The sequence below is a fragment of the Eleutherodactylus coqui genome, chromosome 10, assembly GCF_035609145.1.
Source record: "Eleutherodactylus coqui strain aEleCoq1 chromosome 10, aEleCoq1.hap1, whole genome shotgun sequence".
In the NCBI taxonomy this organism is placed as follows: domain Eukaryota; kingdom Metazoa; phylum Chordata; class Amphibia; order Anura; family Eleutherodactylidae; genus Eleutherodactylus; species Eleutherodactylus coqui.
Genome location: NC_089846.1, coordinates 55949194 through 55976125, shown reverse-complemented (window position 1 = coordinate 55976125; position 26932 = coordinate 55949194). Strand labels below are relative to the sequence as shown.

The 26932-nt window shown below is 42.7% G+C and overlaps 1 protein-coding gene across 2 annotated transcripts in view; it reads left to right on the top strand.

Annotated features, from left to right (window-relative positions):
* The window catches only part of LOC136579748 (gamma-aminobutyric acid receptor subunit beta-4), a 179921-nt gene that overhangs the window by 103581 nt on the left and 49408 nt on the right, over positions 1–26932 (top strand). Inside the window, exons 2-3 of one of the 2 annotated variants that reach the window (XM_066579808.1) lie at positions 572–660; positions 16721–16788. In XM_066579808.1, coding sequence (XP_066435905.1) covers positions 572–660; positions 16721–16788 — 157 coding nt within the window. Of the gene's footprint in view, positions 1–571; positions 661–16720; positions 16789–26932 lie in introns of those variants that run through there. The other variant, XM_066579809.1, reaches the window with a different exon arrangement.

The window sequence follows — 26932 nt, the reverse complement described above, 5'->3', positions numbered from 1 at the left end:
GATTTTCTCGGTCGTGTGAAAGCAGCCATATAATGACAGTCAGCCTCTGATGTGGCCGGCAATGCTGACCATAACATTGCAAGGTGTCAATGGGTATCGATGGCAGCTAGAGAGTCCATACAATGAGGCAGGATCTACTATTGCTCAATTTCCTTCTAATCAGATCATTTTTCTACTACTAGAATATTCTTTATACTGGTTACTTTAGTCATATTACCATATCATGCTTCCATTTATGGCCTCTGCAGAGCCTGGGAGTCTTGGGCAATGTGAACTGAATGGTCATTGGCGATGCAAGTTTTATCTCAGTGAGACTTTGTGTTCCATCTGGCATTCTGCCGCATAGTTTCCACTCCTTAGCAACAGACTACACACATCAAGGGGCATTCCCCAGCATTTAATAAAGTCACATTGTAGTCTGTTGTTATGGTGGTAAAGTAAAGCAATTAACAATGTTCTACAATTGCACGCAGCAGATCTGACCAGACGGAAGCAGCTGTACATGTTGTTTGGTTGTTGCTTGTGCTCCAATTTCCAGCTACTCACTTTATTTTGTCTATACTTTCTTTAGCTCTCCTACTGGGAATATCTCAGTTGTGAAGAAAACAGTGGACAAGTTGTTGAAAGGATATGACATCCGCCTGCGGCCAGATTTTGGAGGTGAGTACAAACCATCACCTAAAAAAAGTTGACAAATAAAAAACAAAATACCTGACATGTTTAAATGATGGAGACTAAAATGTACACCGAGATACTTGAAGGCTCGTGGATATGAAAGTTGATGATATGGCAGACTGCGACTGCTGAACTTGCTCAAATCAAAGTACTATCTTGGGCGGCGTGTAACTGCTTTTGTTATGGCTAGATGAAGTTTATTTGGATATTACAAATTATCTGATTTGTAGATCACTTTTCTCCTTGTTATGCCGCAGTTCAAGATTTCCATCTGTCTGCTCCGTTTTTGAAGGAGAGGAACTGAAATAAAACTGAAATGCTTTCTTCCCCATTGATTTCAATAGGGTTTTAAAAAAAATTAAAAAGGCTTGCATTTCCTTCTGTTCCGTCCGTTTTCCACTTTTGTTTGGACAGCGAAATAGTGCAGTCTGCAAGATCACTCCCACTCAATGCTGCACAGTCAGTCTCATCCTCTCTCTAAGTAGCTGCTGGTATATTTACCCTTCCTGCCGATAACAGCAGAAAAGTCACCTGGACTGTAAGGCAGCCCTCTGTAATAGTAGTCTTCTCTGCTCTCTGTCCTCATGATCTTCTCCATCATCCCCCATCACTGCCATACAGCCTTCTGTAATGGGTCACAGGAAAATTAGTGAATGCATGTTTACAACAGGGGACCAGGATAAGGGAGAATCGATAAGCAGATCAGCACTCCCAGGTTTTCTTCATAAAAAAATACCTTTATTCCTCAGCATAAAAACTGCAACGTTTCGATCTGATATGGATCTTTTTCAAGCATGCTTGAGGAATAAAGGTGAAATGCAGAGTGACAAAGTAAACTCACCACTCTTGTCTGCCTAACCCAGGAAAAAGTGAAGCTCTCCCTAAAAAGGCTAAAATATACAAATCACTAAGTCCAGAAGACATAAATCCTTGGATGCTATTATGTGTTTGAGTAGTTGTGTGCAAAGAAATACGTGCCAGAAACACATTAAAAACACATGCGTTTTTAAAAACACACATGAATTTTGTATGACTGAGAATGATTAAACTATTAAGGACACGGCCTATTTCGGACTTAAAGGGGTTGTCCCGCGCCGAAACGGGTTTTTTTTTTTCAACCCCCCCCCCCCCCCCGTTCGGCGTGAGACAACCCCGATGCAGGGACCTAAAGAAAGCTTACCGGAGCGCTTACCTTAATCCCCGCGCTACGGTGACTTCTATACTTACCGGTGAAGATGGCCGCCGGGATCCTCTTCCTCCGTGGACCGCAGCTCTTCTGTGCGGTCCATTGCCGATTCCAGCCTCCTGATTGGCTGGAATCGGCACGTGACGGGGCGGAGCTACACGGAGCCGGCATTCTGCACGAGCGGCTCCATTGAAGAGAGCAGAAGACCCGGACTGCGCAAGCGCGGCTAATTTGGCCATCGGAGGGCGAAAATTAGTCGGCTCCATGGGAACGAGGACGCCAGCAACGGAGCAGGTAAGTAAAAAACTTTTTATAACTTCTGTATGGCTCATAATTAATGCACAATGTACATTACAAAGTGCATTAATATGGCCATACAGAAGTGTATAGACCCACTTGCTGCCGCGGGACAACCCCTTTAAGGACACAATATTTTTCTAGAGGATTTTCATCTCTTCATCTTTTTTTTAATCCCTTTTATTGTGTTTCTTGGGAGGCGAAATGAACAATAAGAGAATTTGGGGTCAGTTTAATTTGCCTTTTTTTAATAGCATTTGCCATGTGAAATATAAACTGTTATAAATGAATTGTATGGGATGTTACAGATGTGATGATACGAAATATGTGCTTTTTTATAACAGGGGACTATTTTTTTCACTTGTTTATGCAGGGGACATGTACCTGTAATTGCTCAGATAATACATTACAGTATTTCTGTACTGCAGTGTATGATCACTATTCCTGCCTTTGGCAAGCCATGACAGACCTGGATGCTCTTCACTGGCATCCAGTTGCTATGGTAACCCATTGGCCCTCATCCATTTCATAGCAGCGGGACAATGATGACACAGAGGGAGCCCCCCACCCCCTCTGTTAACTTCATACAGGCTGCAATTAACATTGATCACAACATGTAAGGGGTTTACAGCAGGGATTGGTGTTCTTAGTGATCCCAGCTGTTGCAGCATAAGGTCTGCTGTTAGCTCAGTTCCTTAGCATGTGCCATCCATATCACGTAAATATGTCATTTCGTGGGAACCTCTTCCTACGCAGGATGTACATGTATAGGTTCTGTGTTAGGAAGGGATAAACATTGATTTAAAGAAAAATGCTAAATAGAGATGAGCAAGCACACTCGGTAAAGGCAGATACTCGAGCGAGCATCGCTCTTCTCGAGTAACTGCATACTCGTCCGAGCAAATGCGAGGGGGCGGTGTGGGTTAGCAGGGGTGAGCGGGGGTGAGAGAGAGAGATCTCTCTCACTCTCCCGACCCCCGCATTTGTTCGGACGAGTATGCAGTTACTCGAATGTCCTGTACAGGTCATGCTACAGCATCCTGATGAGGTTAAGAGGAACTTGTCACCAGGTTTTATCCTTCGGAGCCATTTGTAGCAGTATAGCAGTCATTAATAGTTTTTGAATGTCTGTTTACTAACTAACTATAAGACTGCCATTTCTGTAGAAAAGTGCTATTTAACCCTTTTGCACTACCTGACAATTAGGTCTGAATGGTCGGTTAGGCATTCCTGGATCATTCCAACAAACCGGAGTCCCCTCTGTAACACACCGCCTCTCCCTTCGATTGTTGTGGATGAGAGCCCAATGTCATCCACGAGCTGGTCCAGACCTCATACTTGGGCCACACAGCCTGGGAGTGGTTCCTGCACAGTGTAAAGTATCTGCTATCTGCCCACAGATAGATTGTCCCCAGCATGGAAGTGCGTGGCTTGGGCAATCAAAAACACAGCTCTTCTTTATCAACCATTATTTAGTTGGTTTTCCTATGTACTTTCGATCATAGTCTTCTTGCATCACCCAGTGTCTCTAAGTTGAGATAATGGACTACTGCCCTTATATTCCCCTGTAAAAAATTTTGATACAAATTAATTGTTCCCTCAGTCATTGCAAGGTGCCCAACCCTGAGGGAGCAAAAAAAGCACCAAACCATGATGATCCCTCCAACGTACTTCACATTTGGGATGAGATTGGGATGTTGGTGTGCAGCCTTCAATGCACAGCATTGTGCAATTATATTACAGAGGTTGTCCAAGGTTCGAAAAACATGGCTGCTTTGTTCCTTACACAGTGCCACTGATGTCCATAGGGTTGTGTGGTATTTCAGCTAGCTCAATTGAAGTGAATGGGAGCTGAGCTGCAATACCAGACACAACCTACGGACAAGGGTGATGCTGTGTTTGGAACAAAGCAGCCATGTTTTACTATTGGTGTCAGCTATTCATAGAACGTTTTCACAGAAGTATGGGGGAACATCCATATGGTCTCTGGCAAACCTGAGATGGACTGCAATGTTTTTTTGATAGCAGTGGCTTCCTTCATGATGTCCTCCCATGAAGATCATCCTAGTTCAGTGTATTTCTAATAGTAGAAACATATACAGAAGTTTCTGCAGTTTGCAGGACTTTCTGTACAGCTTTTGTTACTTATTACATTTGGGTTATTTCTAACATCTTTCAGGATTGTTGGTTGTGCTGTTGGAGTGATCTTAAAGGGGTTACCCAATTTTAATTTATTGATAGTCTATCCTCAGGATTGTCCATCAATAGTAGATTAGCGGGGGGTCTGCTGCTCAGGACCGACAGCAATCAACTGTTAATCAGGCTGGTGCACTGGTGCATGGAGCTGATGTGTTCAAGAAGCACATTGCAACTTCCCGGTGACATGTGTACTCGCGGTGTTCCACCAATCCCCACACACTATCTTGGCATGTATGCACACGTAATACGAGCCAAGATAGTGCATGCTGGATTTTATTTTCGCACGTATTTCGCGCGGCTCATGTGAGTGGCATAATTAAACTCTATGGGATTTTGCTACTGCATATTATCCACGCAAAATACAATATTACATGCAATCAGCATACGGTCATGTGAGACGGGCCTTAGTGGGAATCAGACTGATCCAACATTCTACTGATTGTTTATAACCTCATACTAACATAGAATGCCAAATAATATCATGATTAACTATCAAAATAATGCAGTGACTTATCCTGCTATCATCATTGGCTCAATAAAGTTAGTACATATGTGCCTTTCTTGGTAGAGCAGCGCACATGCAGTGTCATGTATGAACAGTGTCTCTAACTACCTTGAGCTGAAGACATTAATCAACTAACAATTGGCAGGGTTACCGTGAGAGGAGGAGGAGGAAGCCAGACCAGTGCAAAAGCACTGAAACGCATATTGAACGGTTTGGTTCTAATTAACATATACAGCGCACAGAGTAAAAAACATCTGATGAGCGGACATGCAGGTGCTGAGAATAAAAGCAACAGTATGGATAGGATTTATAGGTGGGGGAGAGGGGTAGCAGATTTCCTTTCATACCTCTATACTGTACAGTGTCTCAATAATAGTGTATAGGTAGAGGGACATTTCCTATTCATAAAAAAATGGAAAATGTTGACCCAATTAAAGTCCAGCCTGTTTTGGCATTAAAGAAATATCTAACTTTTTGGATGGCTTTTCAGAATAAGCTGCCAACATAACATCATCAAGAAAACATTAGGGAAGTATTGAGCAGTGGAGATGTAAATAAATAACAGTAACAATCACTTACTATTAGTTTCAAGCCATGTTTGTTTGAGTCTCTGTTTCTCTCCTCCTTTTCCATGAATTTCTACCCTTTCTATAGCCTTCAGCAGGTAGCATGAGTCATCAACCTATTTCTCTTTCTGTTATACATCTTGTAATCTTTGTTACTATAAGGGGCATTATTTGACAACAGGCAGTGGACAGCATATTAGAAGCAATGGATACCCCTAGTGGTCAGCACATTAGAAAGAGTTTTCAGCACACAAATGTCATTTTAGCTAAATCAAGTAAATAACACTTTTGCCAACTACCACATTCGCTATCATATTGGCTATCATAGTAACACAAGTTGTTTGAAAAATTAGTGACCACAGAAATTCTTTAGTTCTTTGCATTGCCACATATTAATGAGATATAACTTTGGAATTTTCCCATTGGCGTAGCCATATGAGGGCTTTTCTTTTATGGAAACAGTTGAATTTTTCAATAGCAGCATTTTGGATACAAATAATTTACAGATTGAGCCTCGTGTGGCACAGAGTGTTGGGGCAGCAGAAATGCAGTCCTAAACTCTCACTCACAACCAGAAGGTTGCGGGCTCAATCCCTGATTGGTTCAGGTAGCCGACTCAATGTTGACTCAGCCTTCCATCTTTCTAAGGTCGGTAAAATGAATACCTAGCTTGCTGGGGGAGTAAAAGCTGACTGGGGAAGACAAGAACAAATCGCCCCGCAAAAACAGTCTGACTCTAAGGTTGATGTCACATCATAATGTTTTCTTGGCAGTCATGACTCGGTGCTTACACCAAGGGGACTTTACCTTTTTTACCTAATTTAGAGATTATGTTAGTCACAGATCCACTATGCTAAATACTGGTTTGGTTTTGGGACAAATCTAGAGGCAACTTCTAAGTGTATCTCAGTGTGGCTGAGTGTGTGAACAGAGGCATAGTCAAAAGAGTCTGGGATCAAGTCAGGAAGCATATACTTCAACCCAACAGACAGTCCACATGTCAGGGCATAAAGAGTGAGCCTACCACAGTACCAACAGGGCAAGAGTCTGGGCAGGCAGCACACAAGAGAATAGTCAACTAAGCAATCCAAGGAATGGAGAATATGAGCCCTTCAGGCAGTAGTCAGAGCCTCACAGGAGGCCAGAGCACGGCCTCTGCCATGGACAGGAGGAGCACATGTGCCATGACTTGTATGTTCTCAAGAAGTTCCTATGATCTCTCCTCAGGTCTAAAGCCTTACCAAGCTAGTACGGTAGGTAGAGCAATGTCCTCTCCACCTTTTGACATATAGGATCTGCTTGATCTCAAATTTCTCATTTGCATCGGTAGGTACAGTGGAGATTATGGAAGACTTAGAAAAATGATTCAGGATAAAAGGTTTTAGAATGGACATATGAAATGAATGGGTATTCTCCAAGTTGCCAGTAACTGAAGTCTATACAAGACTGGATTTATTTGCTCAAGACTAGGAATGGACCCAAGAATCATGATTCAAATTTGAGTGATGGTAGACAAAGGTGAGCACTTTTGGAGGATAGCCAAACTCTGTCCCCTGGAGAAAACTTGGAGGAGGTCTGCGGTTTCATTAGCTATTCTCTTCATACAGGATACAGCTTTGGAAAGAGAATTGAGAACCTCCTGATGGGAGATGATTTCAGCAGTAACTGCAGATGACAAGGAGAATGTCGGTAGTGGTACATGAGGATGTTGCCCATAGATAATATAGAACAGAGTGAGTCCAATGGAATCATTGACATGATTGTTCTGGCAAAACTTTGCCCAAGGCAGGAGGGGCATCCTGTTATTTTGTGCAGATACAAAGTGTTTGGTTGCTGCATTCTACTTCACCATTTGATTGTCGGTAATAGCCAAGTATCGTGACTCCTTTAGAGCCAATTTAACTGCCAAAAGTTCATGGGTTTTCAATAAGGCCTTAGTCAGACGGGCGATTTTTCGCGCGATTTGCGGATCGCATGACGGATGCGCATCCGCAAATCGCGTGACCGGTGCGCGCAAGTCTCCCACAAATCGCCCGAAAATCTGCTCCTAGCCGCGTTTCATTAGAAACGGGCCGGAGCTGTCCAGCGCATTGCATTCAATGGAGACGGCAATACAGCCGCCTCCATTTAAAGCAATGCGCTGCGGGTGAGCCCGGGATGAATTGTCGGTAAGGGCTTAAATATATAAGCCCTTCCCTGCAATCCATCCTAAAATGTGTTAAAATAAAAAAAAATTGTATACTCACCTCCCGGCAGCCGGAGCTCCGCGTGGCCGTCCTGCAGTGGGTGTGAAGGGGGTGTGAGTCAGACCTGCCCCCTGATTGGCTCAGCGCTGAGCCAATCAGAGGCATGCCTCACTCACACCCATTCATGAATTCATGAATGGATGTGAGTCAGACCTGCCCCTGATTGGCTCAGCGCTGAGAGGCAGCAGTCACTCACTCATTCATGAATTCATGAATGGGTGTGTGAGTGTTTTCAGCCTCTGATTGGTCAGGGCTGTGACCAATCAGAGGCAGATCATTCAGCAGGCGGGGATTTTAAAGCCCCGCCGGCTGAATAGTGCCAAGAAGCAGTTCAGGAGAACTGACAGCGGCCGCGGCTGGACTCCGGCTGCAGCGGAAAGGTGAGTATACAATTTTTTTTTATTTTAACACATTTTAGGATGAATTGCAGGGAAGGGTTTATATATTTAACCCCTTCCCGACAATTCACCCCGCGCACGCCGGCAGCCCATTGCTTTCAATGGAGCGGCTGTATTGCCGCTCCATTGAATTCAATGGGCAAACATCATTCTTCTCTGTCACAGCTGTTACAGCTGTGGCAGAGAAGAATGATTTGTCTTCTATATGTTCTCAATGGGGTCGGCGCTGCTGCCGCCGACCCCATTGAGCGCATATAGAGAAGAGAACAGGAATCGCAGATAGGTGCGATCTGCGATTTTTTTTGTTCTATAATTTATCGGACGAGCGCATAAAAAGCGCTCATGTGTCCGATACCATTGCAAAGCAATGGTTTTATAAAATCGCCGGCCGCATGCGCAAATCGCGCGAAAAATCGCCCGTCTGACTAAGGCCTAAAGTAGTTTTTCTGGGGAAAATTATGTGGAAAAGAAACCTCAAGTGACATTCTTATCCTTGGGAGATTTCTGTAACAATACCACTCCTACCCCACTGGAAGTCGCATCCACTTCAAGGTGGAGAGACTTGGTTGGATATGGCTGGGCAAGTATTGGTACCAAAGAAAATGTGAGTTTCAGGTTTTGGAAAGACTTTTCAGACTCCTGGGACCAAACATTGAGATTAGCACAATGCCAAGTCAATGTTGAGGTGGGAGCAGGGCTGTGAAGTTGGAGTTAGAGTCCCATTTAGGTGGAATTGGCATCAGTCAGTAGAAATGTACTTACTCTGATGTTTGAAAAAAAAATATATATATTTATTCTATAAATATGGTACAATTAATTCAATGCAGAATTTGTTTCATATTTCCTTTGATAAGAATTTAGGAAAGTTTTGAAATATCCTATAAATATATGTTCTATTTATCTAAGCCCCTATTTATCAAATACATTGATAATACAGAATGTAGCCTGATTATTTTATCATAACCGTCATGAAAAGCCTGATGTATCCATTTTAATACAGTAAATTTATCACTTAAAAAAGATGAGTCATATATGAAGGAGTAGGAGTCTAAGAAGATTGAGGAGTTGGAGGTTTGGCTTACTGACTCCCCAGCCCCGGCAGTGAGGGTTGAGAATTGTGGTATGAGGTGACGGTAGTAGTTTGCAAAACCCAGAAAAGATTGGACAACCTTCAAACTTTGCAGCTTTGGCAAATTTAGAACAGCATGGAATTTGTTTGTATCCATGTAGCCCAGCGGAGAAATTAAACACATAAGGAAAGGAAGACTAGACTGCTCAAAAACAAAATTCTCAAGCTTGGCATAGAGACTAGAGATGAGTGAGCGTACTCGTTAAGGCAAATTACTCGAGTGAGTATCGCCATTTTCGAGTACATGCCTGCTTGTCCGAAAAGATTCGGGGGCCGGCGGGGGTGAGCGGTGAGTTGCGGGAGTGAGCGGGTGGGAGAGAGAGATCTCCCCCCTGTTCCCCCCAGCTCTCCCCCACCGGCCCCCGAATCTTTTCGGGCAAGCAGGCATGTACTCAAAAATGCCCATACTTGCTCGAGCAATTTCAACTTAACGAGTACACTCACTCATCTCTAATAGAGACCATTGGCACATAGACACTACAACACCTCTTTTACATGTTTTCAATGGGAAATTAAATCTGAAGAGAAAATTAAAATGTGTCCATATATATAACTATGGAGGAATACAAGAGGTCATGGAATATATCAGTGAAGCCTTGAAATACTGCTGGTGTATTACATAGACCAAATGGCATGACTAAATACTCATAATGTCTTTTATGTGTATTAAATGTAGTTTTCCATTCATTATGTTTACAGATACAAAAAAAATTATTAGTGCCGCATAAATCCAGCTTAGTGGAGATTTTTGTACTTATTTCCTGTCAAAGAGTTCATATTAATGGTAGAGGATACTTATTATTTAGAATAATGGTATTTGATTCGCAAAAAAATATACATTGACAAAGAAAAACCTTGCAGCTGCAGGGAAAGATTTTCAGATAAATCCACATTACAAATGTTCTTGTAAAGAGGGGGACATAGCCTCCGCCTCAAGGAGAGGGGGAGGGCAGATTCATTCTTGGGCAGAGTAGATCCTGGAAGAAGGTCTATAGGACTATGATAAGGCCGGTGTGGCAGCAGTCTTGGGCTCTCATTTGCTCTCATTAGCGTAAGTAGCATAAGGAGTAGGGAGTCTGGAGAATTCCTTAGGAACCAGACTTCTGCAAACTGGAGAAATTGGAAGCAGGCATTGTGAGTGACATAGTGTGTGGCCCAATAAGATCCTTGCCTGAAAAACAAAACAATAACTGGGGAATGCCACAAAAGCCCCAGAGTTAATGCACCTTCGTAACACATAAAGAGTCCACAAAAAGATAATTACTAGCCAAAGATACTTCTTAGATCAATCACGTCCCCAGAACTCAAGGTCCCTACATTGGTGGTGCTCAGTGCTTCAAATACATCCAACTTTAAGAAACATTCAAGAGATTCATTCATGGCACCCACCAGTTAAAAAAAGACTGTAGTTACTTTATTCCATATGCAAGATACACAGGTATAGAGGTATAGGTGCAATAGGTGTCAACTGCTATTTCCCATGTTCCCATTCTTCTTCAAAGCTTCTAGTTCACCAGTCTTATTTTAGCTGGTGAGTTGCGTGATTTACTCTTTGATGTTATAAGGCATAGAAATTTTCATGCAGGACCCCTATCTGTATGACCCAAGGCAGTATGACAAACTGGATGACATCAGACAACATCTCTCCGTCTACAGAAGTGATGGATAATGCCTTCCTCAGGGGTATCAAGCTTATGTTCGATCACCAGAGCTTGATAGATAGAGTCCCCAGCAAAACCAGAATCGAAATAGGCTTCGAGAGAAAATTGAATGACTTTATAGGACAGGGTGACAGAGTTATTGGACAGAGAACTGTCGCCTAGGGTAGCCTTTCTTACTACTCCTAAGTGGTGAGATCTTGCCGTCTTAACTCAGAGAAACAGGTACTACCCATGTTTGATTTAATGAAGATAATAGAAATGGTCAGTGCATTGTTTTCATTCCTTTGAGTGAATGCTGTTGGGATTGGAAGAGTGCCTAGAAGTTACGGTGGACATCAGATCTGAAACATACAATAAAAACGTGTGATTCTAGCATCACAGTCCAATATAAAAACAAAATACTTTATTTATTCCAATAGTAAAAACATTCTTCTGGCATCATTGACATAGACAAAGGATCAACAACCTATGCATTTCCTGGGTGTAAACGCTCTTAGTCATGGAAATGCAAATGAAAAAAATCTAAATATTAAGATCAAAGCCAGCCAATTACCATATTGAATATATGAATTTCTAGGTGGTGGGATCTTGCCATCTCAACTTGACAGAGAAACAAGTAGTGGCCATGTTTGTGGCAGTACACACAGGTATTATCTCTTTGACACTCATCAAAAGACAACCATGTTCTGGCAAACTCCATAAGTTCCTTGGTTGCACATGGTGGAATTGATTGATGATGATGTCATAAGAACATAGGCATTGGATGTGGCCTTCTTTTGTCTCACATGGCTTTGTCACCCATGAAAGAAGTTGTCAAATCTTAGGGTGAGAACAACAAGGTCAACAAGTACATTGGGTAACACTCAACCAGCTAGTTTGTCTTTCATTCTGCTACAGAGACCTTCCAAAAAGGTTGCCACTAATGCCTGTTCATTCCACTCCAATTCGGAAGTCAAAACACGGAACTGGATTCCATATTATCCCATAGTCATAGATTCCTGTTGGAAGCACGGTAGTAAATAGGCAGAAGTAACTCAACCTCGCTCCTCAAACTCTTCTGAAGGTGACCAGGAATGTCTGGAGATCAGTGATGATGGAGTCTCCTCACTCCCAAAATTTAGTAGCCCAAACCCAGGCCTCGCCAGTCAACAACAAAATTATGAGGGCCATCTTAAAATGGTCAGAAGGAAACTGAGCAGACTGTAACTCGAAATACATTATGCATTGATAAATGAAGCCAGGGCAAGCTTTGGGATTACCCTCACACTGAGGCAATAAAGGCAAATGTGGTCTGAGAGATGGGGTAACAGGAATAGTTGCTAACTAACTCGTGGCTTGAGCACAGACCTGAGTGGCAACTTGCATAGCAGCTTGAATGGCTGCATGGACTGTGGCCTCTGCTGTCATAGTGGAGCCCATGATTTCCATTCTGGTCACAAGTTGCTGGAAACACGTGAGGTTGTGTTCTTGAAAATCTATTGTCACATTGTGTTTATTAGCTTGTGCACCAGCAGGATCCATGGTCTTTGCTTTCAGAGTCAGAGGATGCGGATCTGCTGTGTCACAAGCTGATTTAACTTTGGGCCAAATCTCAAGGCAACACCTGAGGAACGCTGGTCTTCACCCTTTAACCGGACCAGTGAGTATCTGGGCCTTGCTGCAGGATCCTCAAGCTGATACACTAGAAGTGATCCCAGTTATGTGGCTGCTGATGCAACTAAAGGCAAAGGGGGTAAGGAGTGGGCCATAGCCTAATACATACTGTTGTTGGTGATTGTTAGGCATAGTATCAGGCAACCAGGCAGGAACAAACAATGTGATATTAGACTTCAACCCCTCCCACAACCCCAACGTTCCTAGTCTAAAGATGCATTCAACCCATTGTAGTTACATTCTTGGATGGATTTTTTAAAGGTTGCATGGACAACAGCCATTTTTCCCATTCCTTGAGAAGCGCTTACAGGAAATAACTAAAAGGCTGCATATTACTGGATTATGCAGGAGAAGCTGTCAAAATGACACCCTAATCTCTGACATCACGTCCTGCTTTGCTGCTTGTTGCTAAGCCTGACGCTCATTGAATTCTAGCTCTGCTTATCCCCCAAGATTTACCCTGCAGATAATACTGCTAATATGAAATGCTTTTGGCTCTATTTTAGCTTCTTTCTTTTGTATTTGGACCAGACAGCAGTGAGACTTAAGAGAGCAAAGTATTATCATCCTTATATATCACATGCGTGTAGGGGCGGCAGAGCAGGAAGTCTGAGATTTTTTTTGCAAAAGCAGCCACTAATGTTTAGATGTTTCCATTGCAACCTACATGAGAGCCAATTTATGTTTAAAGGGGTTGTTCCATAAAAATATTCTTTATAGTTAAATCCAGCTCATAATTGTAAACCTTTTTGTATTTGAACCTACCAACATTTTTTAATATCTCCAGATATTCCAGGACTAATGTTAGTATTACGCCCCACGGGACTAAAACCTGTAAAAAACTGCATCCTTTAGGGCAGTAAGTCCCAGCTATAAGAGACTGTATGGAAGGGGGCGCTAAGCCCAGATGTTTAGAGTTTGGGACTTTATCCAGTAGATCCACTTTATGGAGCTTTTTAAGTATTGACCCTCCTATCGAGTGAAAGACTGTAAACTACATGTGTGGTGAAATTCCTGGCTGCTGAATAGAGACTGTCTTGCCTCTGTCCACTCATGCCATATTCACATCATCCTCCGCCTACTCATTATAGGCTGAACACAGAGCATTGTTCTTCCTCTTTACAAGTCACTGGTCAGACCACACATAGAATATTGTGGACAGTTTTGGTCACCGGTACTCAAGAAGGACACATCAGAGCTTGAGCGGTTACAAAGACGGGCAACTAAAGTAATAAATGGAATGGGCGGACTACAATACCCAGAGAGGTTATCAAAATTGGGGTTATTTTGGGGGGGGGAGGGTGACCAAAAATTCTGCAACTGCATTTTATTTTGTGACGGCGTTAACCATGCTGAATCAATAATTTGACATTTTAATTAACGGGACCTTTTAAAGATGTAGTGATCTCAATTTTTAGATTTTTTTTTTTCATGTGACGACTGGGAAAAGTTTTTTTTAACTTTTTTATTGTTTTTTATTTTTATGATAATTACCATACATTTTTATTTTACTTATTTATACTTTTTTATTAGTCTCCATTTAAAAAGATAACAGCCACGATCAGAGTTATCTCCAATTGTGGCTACTGCAGGCAAATGTTGGCTATCAAATACTGCCAATACCTGCTATGTATGGACTGGGCTCTGCTCCCGAGCCCACTTCATACACAGTATATGCCTGGGACAGCTATAGACATCCTAATTGCACAGGGCATATGCAGTTAGGATATATATAGCTGTATGTATGATGGAAAAGGGTTAATCATGCCCACTGTCTTTAATAATGCCTTTTGATATCCCTTTAAGTTTTAATATTGTTCCCCTTTATGTCCCAACTTTTTAATAATGCCTCCTTTGTGTCCACAGTCTCAAATAATGCTTCCTTTATTATGCCACAAGTCTTGAATAATGCCACCTTTATATTTCCCCCAGTCCTGTATAATGCCCCCCTTATGTCCCCAGTTTTGAATAATGTCACCTTTCCAATGCCCATATTCTTTAACCCCTTACAGATCAGCCTATAGTGTGTCTTAAGGACCAAGTGATTTTCATCATTACATTACAGGAGACATAACTCGTTGGCATAGCCATATGAGGGCTTGTTTTTAGTGGGACGAGTTGTATTTTAAATGGCACCACTTTGGAATACATATATTGTGCTGTATAATTTTTTTTTAACTTTTTTATGGAGGAAGGTGGAAAAAACATATTCTTGGGTTTTGTTTTTACAGCGTTCACCATTCAGTAAAAATAACATGATCATTTTCTTATGTAGATCAGTTTTTATTTTTGAGGTATTTTATCCATTTAGGCCGGCTGCACACGAGCGTGACGGGCTCCGCCGCGGAATATTCCGCGGCAAAGCCCGTCACGGCGCCCCCCAGAGACCCCATACTCACCAGCGGATCCGGCCTCTTCGATCCCGCATGACGCTTCATATGACGCGGCGGCGGTAGGCGGGAAAGCATTTTCACGCTATCTTCCGCTGTGTTACAGCGGAAGATAGCGTGAACGGACGGCTTCCATTGACTGCAATGGAAGCCGTCAGCGCGTACACCCGCGGCAAATAGAGCATGCCATGGGTGAGGACGGGAGATTTCACGGTGCGGAATTCCGCGGTGGAATTCTGCACCGTGTGCCCTGAGCTATTAGGTTCAATAGAACCTAATAGCTGCGGGCAACACAGCAGATTTTTGCCGCGAATTACGCGGCGGAAATCCGTTCGTGGGAAGGAGGCCTTAAAACAGGGTTGTGAGGAAAAAAGCATGTTTTTAAAAACTTTTTATTCCTTAAATTAAACTTTACAAAGTTTGTTTTAACACTATTTTTTGGTCCCTAGGGCTGCCCTAACACTGGCGAGAAAATCATGCGATTTTTGAGCGTTGAGCGATGCAAGACTGCAAGAAAACGCAGAATTATGAAACCCATGCTTTTTAATTACTTCATTCCCATGTGCGATGTTTTCTATCATGTTTTCTATCATGCGGTGTTGCAAGATTTGTAAATCGCAGCATGTCCTATCTTTCTGCGTTTTGCTATTTTGTCTCGCCCCTGTTTCCATATTATGCCTCCGATTTATCACATTACAGCGCACGAATGTTTTGCACATTAGCAATTCCTGTTGTCACCTATCGTGCAGGAAAAATGCAGAATACTGCAATATGAGATTATTTTCCAGGAAAAAGCATTGCTGCCGCTCAAACATCGCATGAGCAAACATGAGATATTGCTGCGAGTTTCTTACGGCGATATCGCGCTCGCCAGTGTGAAGGAGCCCTAAAGGAGACTTAAAGATGTGATTGTTCAGTACACTGAATTACTTATATAGTGCATTCTACTAAACCCATGACAGCAGTCTAGTGGACTCTGCAACAGGTGGAGCCTAGTAGGCTGAGTTACATGGCAAGCATGGAGGCCTATGCCAGGCTCCCGGCTGCCATGGGAAACCATTGGTACCTAGCAATAATACTGCAGGGTGCCGATGGGTGACAGAAGGAGCCTCATCTGCTTACTTGCTGCAGTTACTAATGATTGTGGCATGTAAGAGGTTAAACTGCCAAGATCTGAGGTTTCTCTGCCACTGGCTGTTAGAGCAGGAGCCTGGCTGTCAGTAGTTGGTCAAGCCTCCTCTTTAAAAAGATGTATGTGCAGGTTTAAAGACCATTAGTGAACTCTTTTAGGATTATCTGGACAAGTGTGCTCAAATTTGCAAGTTCCAAGCAAAAATTACCTTTGGTAGTTGCTACAAGTGAAGTGGCCTGCAATTGGAGCTAAAACTTTAGACAAAGTTCATCAACAGAATGACCCATATATTCATGGCTGTGGAACGCTGCTAAGAGTGGATACTTTGAGAGAAAAATTTAAGAAAATCAAGGCTTAATGCATTGGTAGACAATGCGTATGAGTACAGAGCATATTAATTTGTCTGGCATGATTTAGTAAATTCTGCACTGAGCAGGAGGATGGACCCGATGACCCTGGAGGTCCCTTCCAACTCTACCATTCTATGAATTTGCCTAAATAAATCCATACTCATCACAAACTACATTCATTGCAGAAAAATCAACGCTTTGGGTGGTGCATTGAAATGAATGAGCGGTAGTGCACCTATAGTTTATAGCAACACCAACTTGTATGTTACAATTTATGTATTGCAGAAAAATAACACCTGCTTATCCTGCTAAATATATATATTTTTATTACAGGTCCTCCAGTCACTGTGGGGATGAGTATACATATATCCAGCATTGACCAAATATCTGAGGTCAATATGGTGAGTACGATAAAGTAATTCATTTATTTATTAAATGTATATAGCTATTATATGCATGAAAGGAAGTAGTAAGTTCTATGACTAGTACGAGTATGACATATTACACATGGAAAGGAAGCAATGCCAAGTATAACAGCAGGGGTGAACAACCTGCAACCCACAATACCATTCTGTGTTGCCCCCACCATCTCGTTGCAGAAGTGCTTATCTGTGCATGTGAGAAGAAGACTTTTTCACTGAAGGCCACATCAGCATTATGGATGCCTTCAAAGGTCCATTTGTAATTGTGTCACGTCCAAACAGGATGCACTGGATCTGTAACCTGAACTACTCACAAAAAAGTGGAAAAACAATACAGACAACCACAACAAGGAAAACACTGTCCCTAAATAACCTAACCCAGGGAAGGGACCTGCCTATATGCAGGTAATCTGCCCTGAGAAGGGCAAACCTGGCCAAGCACCTTGGCCACTAGTTGACCCTATGTGGGACAGGAGAAAACCCAAACAAACAAGATGAAAAGATAATAACCACTGTACTTAGCTTTGAGAAGACTCAGACAAACGGGACATCTCGCACCAACTTTGACTTCACTCAAAGCCAGGGAAGGACTGAGATTAAACAACCCTGAGCTAAGCACCAGGCCAGGCTAAATAGACCTGACAAATTACCCAAAGGTGAGGCTAAGCATGTCTCGCCCAACACTACTCCCGCCAGAGCCAAAAGATAGAGAAACACATACAAAAACCTTTACCAGACTATTTAGAAAGGAAGCTATCCCAGAACCGCTGGAACAGTAAGGCCTTATGCACACAGTCGTATTTACGCTGCGGGATCTGGAGCTCGGGATCCCGCATCAAATACAGCCCATAGGACATGCATTAGAAAAATGCATTTCCATGCCAACGAGCGCAAAACAGCTGTGATATTCCACTCGCAGGGTGGAAATCGCAGCATGTCTTATTTCAGTGCAAACCTCACAGAGGCTCGCACGGCCGCATCACTGGTGATGTGCCCGCTCTGCACTGCACATGTGCGACTGTGTGCCAGCTGGCACATCCACAGGGCAAAGTGAAGATGCCGGACAGGTAAGCTGGAGGTCACTGTAGGGGCACAGGGTCGCATCCCGCTGTGGGAATCTCACCGACTGAATCCAACCCGGCCGTCTGCATTCTGCCTAAGACTATATATGTAACTATTTTTTAACATATTGTTAAATAAGCTTAGACACCATATCACATACCATCCTCATCCATGGATCATGTTCTGAAAATACAACAAACACAAAACAAAATGCAAACATAATCATTCAGATATATGCAAATGTTTGGTTGAAATGCAATTCAACCAGTAATTTAGGACCAGGTGTGATAATAGCCAGCCCCTTCCACCTCTTTAGCACCAAGCTTCCTACCTTGGAGGGCGGATAGGGTGCCTCAGTAAGGCCATCAGAGCTCCCTTTCCCAAGTGCTGGCTGCATCCTTCAAGGAAAGTGAAGATCCGGGTCTACTGCTTCCAGACCTCGAGGGCCACATAAAATGACATGGCGCACCCATGGGCTTTGAGTTTGCCACGTAGGGTAATTGTTATTGCTCATCAGTACTAGACAATGTATATGATAGATGATGTTGGTAGCATGGAAGATCGCCAACAATTATTGGAAGAGAGAGAAACTGCTGTAAGGGGGAGGGTCGACAGAGGATAGAGTATGTGATGAATGAGGGTACGACTCTCACCTTTCACATTTAGTTTCTATGTAAGAGAGAAGAGGGCTGGCAGACAGCTCAGAAGCAGAGATAGGTAAGCACTAATAGTACATTATGTAGCTAACTCTGGGTCCCACATAACATAAAAAGCAGAGCCAACTGGTGACCATATTTTTCTTATCCAGTGTTCATCGTGATTTCAGTGAAATCATTATAAATGGCACTGAACAAACCAAAAATGTAGAACCCGGTTTTAAGTCGAACTTTGCTGAAAGTTCCATTCTGTGTGAACCCAAACTGCGTGTGGTTTGTCTTGACCAAATCTACTAAAATGGTGTCCCCCGCATGGCAGAAAGGAAAAGGAGGAAGGATCACATGAATCCCATAATGCTTTGCAAACCAATCAGGAGGCGGTATGGGGGGGGGGGTCATAGACGCTGTTGAAGGCTGTGCACAATAGCTTCAGCAGTCATTCCAACAAGGGATAGAGATGTGCAAGGAAATGTCTGACTGTGAGAGAGGGACAGATTGTAGTGTAGTGTACAGTAATTACAGCACTGAACGGAGCGTTGTGTGTCAATTCTGCACACAGTCTATATCATGTCCTCTGCCCGTAAGCTGTGCTATTACCAACAGTGTTGGCACCTGCAATGTGCCCAGTCCCAGTACAAGTAGTAGAAGCCATGTGCCTGATAATAGTAGCAGCATAAGCAAGCCAGGGTTGTCCATCTCCTTCAGTGTGCGTCTTATTTTGGAGCATACTATGGTCTTTTTGAACAAATTGGTTCACTCATGGTCATCCCAGGAGGAAGACTCTAACGTTACTTTAAGCCGGAATTCAATGGATTCCTACTCCTCTACAGTTATTTGGCACACTGATAGAGGCATAAGCTTTTCACTTCCATCATCTGCCTTTATTACCCCCTCTTAGTGGGGCGCCACCTTTTCTCTTAAGAGACATCACTTTGGGTGCTAAGAATGCGGAAGATACTCAACAATAACATAGTGATAATAAGTTGTGTGAGGAAAGTCAGCTTTTGGAGTGTGTTTCAGATATGGTGGAGGTTGAAGCAGTTGGCCGAGATGCATAGCTGTAGTAGTCGGGGTGCTGGTAGCCATGGCCGTTATAGATATGGTGGTGAAGGGATCAAGGAGCCCATGAAACATCAAAACAAATTAAGAGAAGTGACAGGGATGATAAGGACTATGATGATGATGATGTGATTTTGTACTCAACGTGGGAACCAGATGACGAGGACGTGATGACATCACAAGAGGAGGAGGAAGGTGTAGCTGTTATGATCAGCTCAAGAGCAGGTGACAGTGATATTGCTGCCAGTGTCAGCTTCACAAGGAAGCCTGGCAGAGGAGGGGCAAGCTCTTTCCAGTACTCTGCCATGTGGCAATTCTTCTGTACCTCCCCAGAGGAACAAAACATGGTACTATGCCGAATCCACAAGCAGAAAGTAAGGCAGGGCTAGGGCACAAATCTAGAAACCACAACTCTACATAAGCACATGAAGTCCCACAACATAATCAAAACCTTACTGCTGCTGCTCAAAATCCCTATCATCTGTCTAGTAGTAAACCTCATTCACTGGCAGTAGTCTCGTCATCATCACTATCATCTCCTTCTCAGTCCCATCAGTTATCAATAATGGAATCTATAGTCAACAAACAACACTATGTGGCCAGTCATCCAGTTGTCGTGATGATGATGATGATGATGATGATGATGATGATGATGAATAACCATACCAGTATGGGGTAGAATTTGAAGCAACTGGCCCCTCAGAAACGCTGACGAAAATGACGAGCCTTATGCTTTGTTGCTTGTGTGCTGACAGCCGTAATGTTAGCATGAATCATAAAGATGACTAATAGTTAATCATACTTTTAGACCTTCGGTATAAAGCCAAAATGTAAAATCAAGAGATGCTATGCAGCCACCTTTCCCCAGCTTTCAAACAGCAGACACCAGCCGCAAATATGTCTGACTGGGGACCACTCTCCACTGTTCGCTGAGTCAATGCTCCACAGCCTCTGCCAACGCAACCGCTCCAATATCTATCAGCTGCAGCAGCCCATTCAGTATGAAGAACGTGATGGCAAACTTTTAACACCCAATATGCATACCTGACGCACATCCTCATCATCACAAAAGGGATGTTCACCATCACCTCCACCTGAAAAACCAGGTTCAGTCACACCTTGACTGTGCCTTTTCTCCAGCATATAGAATGAGCCCAGACAACATGGACTTCATGCTCTCAGCAGATTGGAATATTGGCAAGAACTGGCCCAGTTTACCATGCGTATATCTTGTCCACCCTCTAGTATAGCATCAGACGGCATTAAGCATGGCAGGTGGTGTTGTCACTTCTAAGCAAACAAGATAGTCTGCCAAAGGCTTTGAAAAATCTCACATTTATGAAAATTAATCAGGCATGAAATTATAAAATCCCTGTGTCTGATGCTACTGGTTAGATCTTTCATTTCTGCTGTTGACTCTTTACTACTACCACCACCACCACTGCTGTTGACTCACTACTACCACCAGTCCACCACACCGACAGCCATGCACTATTACTAGGCCTACACAACCACAGATCAGCCAGATGATCCTGGATCTCTGTCCAGCTGTCCATTTAAAGGAAGTCTGTCATCTAATTTTTGTGCTACCAACAGAATATTCTGGTATATGTGCACTGCTGTGAGGAATCTATAGTTATCTTTATCTCTTTCCATTGTGTCTGCGCTACTAAGATATCCCTTGTGACTTGTGCAATGCACCTGCGGTCTGGGTTCTCTCTGCTACTACCGGGCCTACACAACCACAGGTGAACCAGATGATCTCAGATCTGTGCTCTCGTGTCCATTTAAGGCCAAATTTACATGGGTGTATGCAATATTAGTCCGAGTTTATATTGAACTTGTAAACCTGCAATGTTGATGCATATTGTTGCAATAGTAAAAATAGAATATTGCATTGCAATCGCAGGAAAATCACATTTACATTCAAGTGTAATGCAATCTTTTTGGCTCCCACAGGAAATTTCTGAGCAATTCTTAAAAATTGTTTGTGTAAATACACCCTCATACAGTGCTGATGCATCTATTTCTACCATCCACAACTCCTGCTATTGAATTATCTTCACTTTCCAGGTGCCAAACATGTTGCTACTCCCAAAAAGGGATAGTTTTTTGACCACTGGGGAAAAAAAACATTGCTTCTTCCATTATCATAGTGTTTGTATAAACACCGGCAGGTATCTACACCAAAGAGGGTTAATTTTTTAACTTATAAACAACAAAAATTGCTAGTGCAGTGTGTTTTTAAACAAGCTCTCACTTACCACGGGTACCACCCATGGAGGTCCCAGTAGTCACTATACAATAGCCAGATGACAATTCTACACAGTGATAGTGATTACAATGCAGTTACCTCAAATGGTCACAGGTGATGTCTTATATAAATGCTGTCATCCACTTTCTTGATTGTCCTGCAGCTGATTCATTAGAATAGGTCAACTAACCACACTGCTTAGCCCAGGATCATTCAGAGAATTCTTCATTAGCTGCACTACATCTCTTTAAAAATTCCTCGCTTCTGCACTACATTGCTGGTTGTAGAGGAAACAATGTGCATTTAAAACTAGTATTCCTTGTATTCTAGAACCTTGTTCTAGTCTAGCTTGTTCTTGTTAGTATAGTCTTGTTCTTATGGTTATGCCTCAACTAGCCTTTGCTACTTAGCCTTGTAATTTTCATTTGTTTCCACCCTGTTTGTATCCACATAGTCTTGTTTCAGAGTTCAGCTTTTCTTTGTTTGATGTTCTTGTCTCTGGGTTTTAGAGCACTCCCATTGTTTATGAGAAACAGTTTTTCAGATAGAGTTTGCATTAGGGTTATCTGAGGGCTACTCAGGGACAGTGGTGTTACGGTCAGTGTCATAGATAGATTAGGGAAAGACTTGGGAAGAGCTAGTGTTAGGTATAGATACTGTTAGGTTGTTATTTCTGTTTCCATTAACCATCTGCTCAACTATCTGACTACTGTCATGATCATAATCTGATTACTATTACCATTCTGTTCCCATTATCAATTGGTGAGTTCATAGTTTTGCATTTGTCTCCCATTGGTGTTGATATGTACTTCATATATTCATTCGACTGCCCAGTTGTTACACAATTTGGCTCCACTGCAGTCCTGGGTGCACTGAGTGCTGGGAGAGATCATTAGTACCCAGGGAAAGCAACTGCTACAAATGAATTTAAGTTCTGCCACCTAGTGTCCAGCCAGTGTTAAAATGTACTGTACTTTCCTTTTATCTATACTACATGTATTGTACTGCTACCTACTGTACTAAACTAATCTCTACATGTACTGTAGTAGTCTTTACCTATGTTATATACACCGATCAGCAATAGGGTGAACCAAAAAAAACACTTTACAACTGTACAGATAAATACAATTATACTCCATAGGAGGGCACATTATTGCTTGTCATATTGTAACAAGATACAATCCCAAACACCATAACAGGAAAATGTGGGCCTAGGACCTTTTAACAATTTGTGTAGCAGGGCTACGATCTTAGCGAGATCTTTGTATGAAGCATCATCAATACCCAGACAATCTGAGAAACACTTGTAGTTCCTGTAAGGTTTTTGGAATGGTCCATTATTATATAGCCGCCACCTTTTCTTTAGAGGGTTGAACCCCATTCTGGGAAATAATATAGCACAAATACTCAATTTCACACTTGAACTGTTAACATTTCTTTGGTTTCATTTTTAGCCTAGGCGATTTCAGTTTGTCCAAAACTTGCCCGAGTTGATTCAGAGGCTCTTCAAATGTAGAGGAATACAAAATCATATTGTCTAAATAAATCAGTGTGGCTTCAAAGTTCAAATCTCCTAAACAATCTCTCCATCACCTGTTGAAATGCATTGGTAGTGCATTGGTGAGTTCGAAGGACAAACGATGCAACTCATACAGTCCCATTGGTAAGATGAATCCGGTCTTTGGTTTATCCTGCTCTGTGACAGACACCAGCCAATAGCCACTGGTAAGGTGAAGTGTGGAGAAATACTGCACCTTTCCTAGTTCGGACAGGGATTTCTCTATGCAAGGCAAGATATAGGAATTGCAGACAGTGCAAGCATTCAGCCCTTTGATACAGAATCAGATTTGTCTGTCTTTCTTCTTTACTAGAGCCATGGGTGAGGCCAACAGGCTCTGACTTTCTCTGATCACTCCCATGTTTAGTATTTAAGTCAACAAATTCTCCACCTCCTTGTACATCTTAGGCAGAATCTGTCAATACATTTCTTGAATTGGAGCTGCATCTCACATTGGGATTGCATGTGGGATAGCATCAATAGAGCCAAATTCATCTGCTTGTCTTCTCTTTATGTCACCACAGCAGGTCTTTGATCTCCCAAATATGGCTGGAAATGAATGGTTTCAAGTCAGCCCCTTCTGTTCTAAAATGACATGCCCATTCCACTGGGGTGTTGAGGCTTCCCTCTCTTCAGTGGACACTGCCAGAGTCCACACATTCCCTTTCATCGGAGTAAGGAACAGCTTTTTCTGGACTAACATCTCTTCTTACTGAATTTAAATATGAGTGATTTCCACTCCTGGTGGCAAAGTAACACTTAGACACTCACATTAACACAATGGATAGGAATTTGGCCATTTTGAACTATCGCTAATGTTCAAGCTATCAAAGGATCCATGCCACATTCAGCTAGTCCTAATGGTTCAACCAGCACTTCAACCCCCTCAAGTTGTTAGTTTGTTGCAACTGGTAAGGTGATGTTAAGTTCTTGTTGGAGAGGTATAGCGAGAACTGTTCTCATTGGAGCTCAAACATTTCCTACTATTTTAAGTTCAGAAGCACTTTTTTGTAATCCACATATTTATATCAATCTCTAAAAGGACTTCTAAGTTGGTTGATGAAATATCATTTGCTTCCAGCATCCAGGTCCCTTTTTAGTAAACAGGATTTCATCTAATTTTCAAAGTACATTCATTCCCAGAATCACTGGAGCATCTTCTTTGAAGGGTCCTCTAACAATGATGATGCCTTTCTTGCTGATATCTTGACCAAATAATTGTATTTGCATCCAGGCAACGCCCGAGATGGGCACAGGCAAATGGTTTGCTACTGGTAACTTGATTATGGTTTATCGAGCAGGTTGAACATCTGGAAATGTTGCTTGAAGAAGACCTCAGAAATAGTTGTAACTTTAGGACCGGTATCTACTAGGCAAACAAACACTTTCCCTTTTAATTCCGCCCAGTTCATCGAACTACCAGCAAGTAGATTCTCGGAGCATTGAGACACTGACTCTCCCCCTACCTCCCCTGTGATATTCTCCCCTACTGTGATGTGATCTGGTTCAGCAGCAATTTCTGGTGATGCCCGACCCCACTGTCCTGTCTTATCATAACACCAACATCGTGGGTATCCCCAATTGGCACATCCACTTGTGTTTCTAGGATAAATGGAAGTCCTGACTACAAGTTGAAGGGAAGGCATCAGATCGACCCTGAGTAGCCTCATGTTGCGACATTCTGTCTGGTGGCTACTCCATCTGGTCTTTCACTTGTGTCAACTCTTCTTTTACTACCTGTAGGTACTCTTGAAGTTCTTGGGCCACCATTTCCCAAACTTCCTCTTTTTTTAGCAGGGCAACTGGTCTCTGTGGTCTTATATCTCATGGCATGTCACTCAAAATTATTGTCGTTACTTCAGGCTATGGCCTCGGTAAGCGTCTGATGAAATGGTGATGGATCAACTAAAATTCTTTCTCCTATAACTTGTCTTAAGAGGATGCTGCCCAAGCCAATTATAAACTTATCTGTTAGGACCTGATTAGAGATGAGCGAGCGTACTCGGAAAAGCACTACTCGCTCGAGTAATTTGCTTTATCCGAGTATCGCTGTGCTCGTCCCTGAAGATTCGGGTGCCGGCACGGAGCGGGGAGCTGCAGGGGAGAGCGGGGAGGAACGGAGGGGAGATCTTTCTCTCCCTCTCTCCCGCCCGCTCTCCCCTGCTCCCCGCTGCGACTCACCTGTCAGCCGCAGCGGCACCCGAATCTTCAGGGACGAGCACAGTGATACTCGGATAAAGCAAATTACTCGAGCGAGTAGTGCTTTTCCGAGTACGCTCGCTCATCTCTAGACCTGATCAATGTCTTCAATGGTCCATAACCCTTGAAAGCCCCTTTCTGTATGCTAGTGAACATTTACTGTAGGGCGTTTGTATACTGCAGATTTTCCTCCTCTTTTCCCTGGAACTGAGTGAAGAAGCATGCATGCAAATTCCCAGTGCTGGCTGTTTCCCTATAGATATCCTCTTACAGCATAATAATTTATCCTAAGCTTCAATGCTCTGTTCGGGTCATAATAGTACAGTCTTTCTTGCATCTTCTTCCAGTGTGTTCAGAGCCAACTCAGCCTGTATTTCAGATGCAATGTTGCACAAGTGGCTAGTACTCTGCAATTTGGTGACCCATCCTGCCATCATCATGTTATGCCCCTCAAATTTTTGTAGGGTGGTTTAAAATGGCTTGCATCGCCAATGCCCTTACAGGTGTTTCAGCAATGGTTGTGGCAATTGCCCCTTCCTCTACATTATTGCTTTGGCCCTCTATTTCTGATTTTGTATCTTGCTGCTGACTATGCCAAATTGTAGGGGCTGCAGGTAATGGCCCATTTACACGTAATGATTGTCGCTCAAAATTCACTTAAACGAAAGTGAACAATCATCATTACATCAGCTCATGTAAATGGGGCATAACACTTGCATGTTACAGACTGTGCCATCCCTTTTACAGTTCAAGTCAACATAGTCCATACCACAGTTAAAGCAGAGCACACAGTTCAACTCAACATCAATTTTTGTTATGTACACCATTTGTCTCTGGACCTCTTACATAGTTGTACATCATTCTTGCATTTACTTGGAGGAGGGGCATAATTACAGACACATATCAGTTTATCACTGGTTTGGTCACCTGTATTCACATTCCCTTGCTTCCTCATCTCACAGCAAACTCTTTCCAAACAGCTTTATAGGCACTTGTCCTCCTCAGGCTTTAATCACTCATTTTGGCCTCCCATAGCCCACTAGTGAGCTCTTCAATGGCTGTCAAGGCCAAGACCTCCACCCACTCTCCCAGCAGATCTCACTGTCACTCATGCACTACTTAAAAACCCAGTGATTGTCTGTCGACTCTTTTTAACATCTTGCCCTCTCTAACTGAAATAGATTTTTTCAAAAATTGAACTTCTTTTGTTTCTACAGTCTACTAAGGCTATGTTCACACCTGTATTCGGGGGTTCAGTTTTCCTGCTCCGCTATAGCAGCAGGAAAGGGGAATCTCCTTGCCAAACGTCCTCTTTGACTATAATGGTGTTTGTTT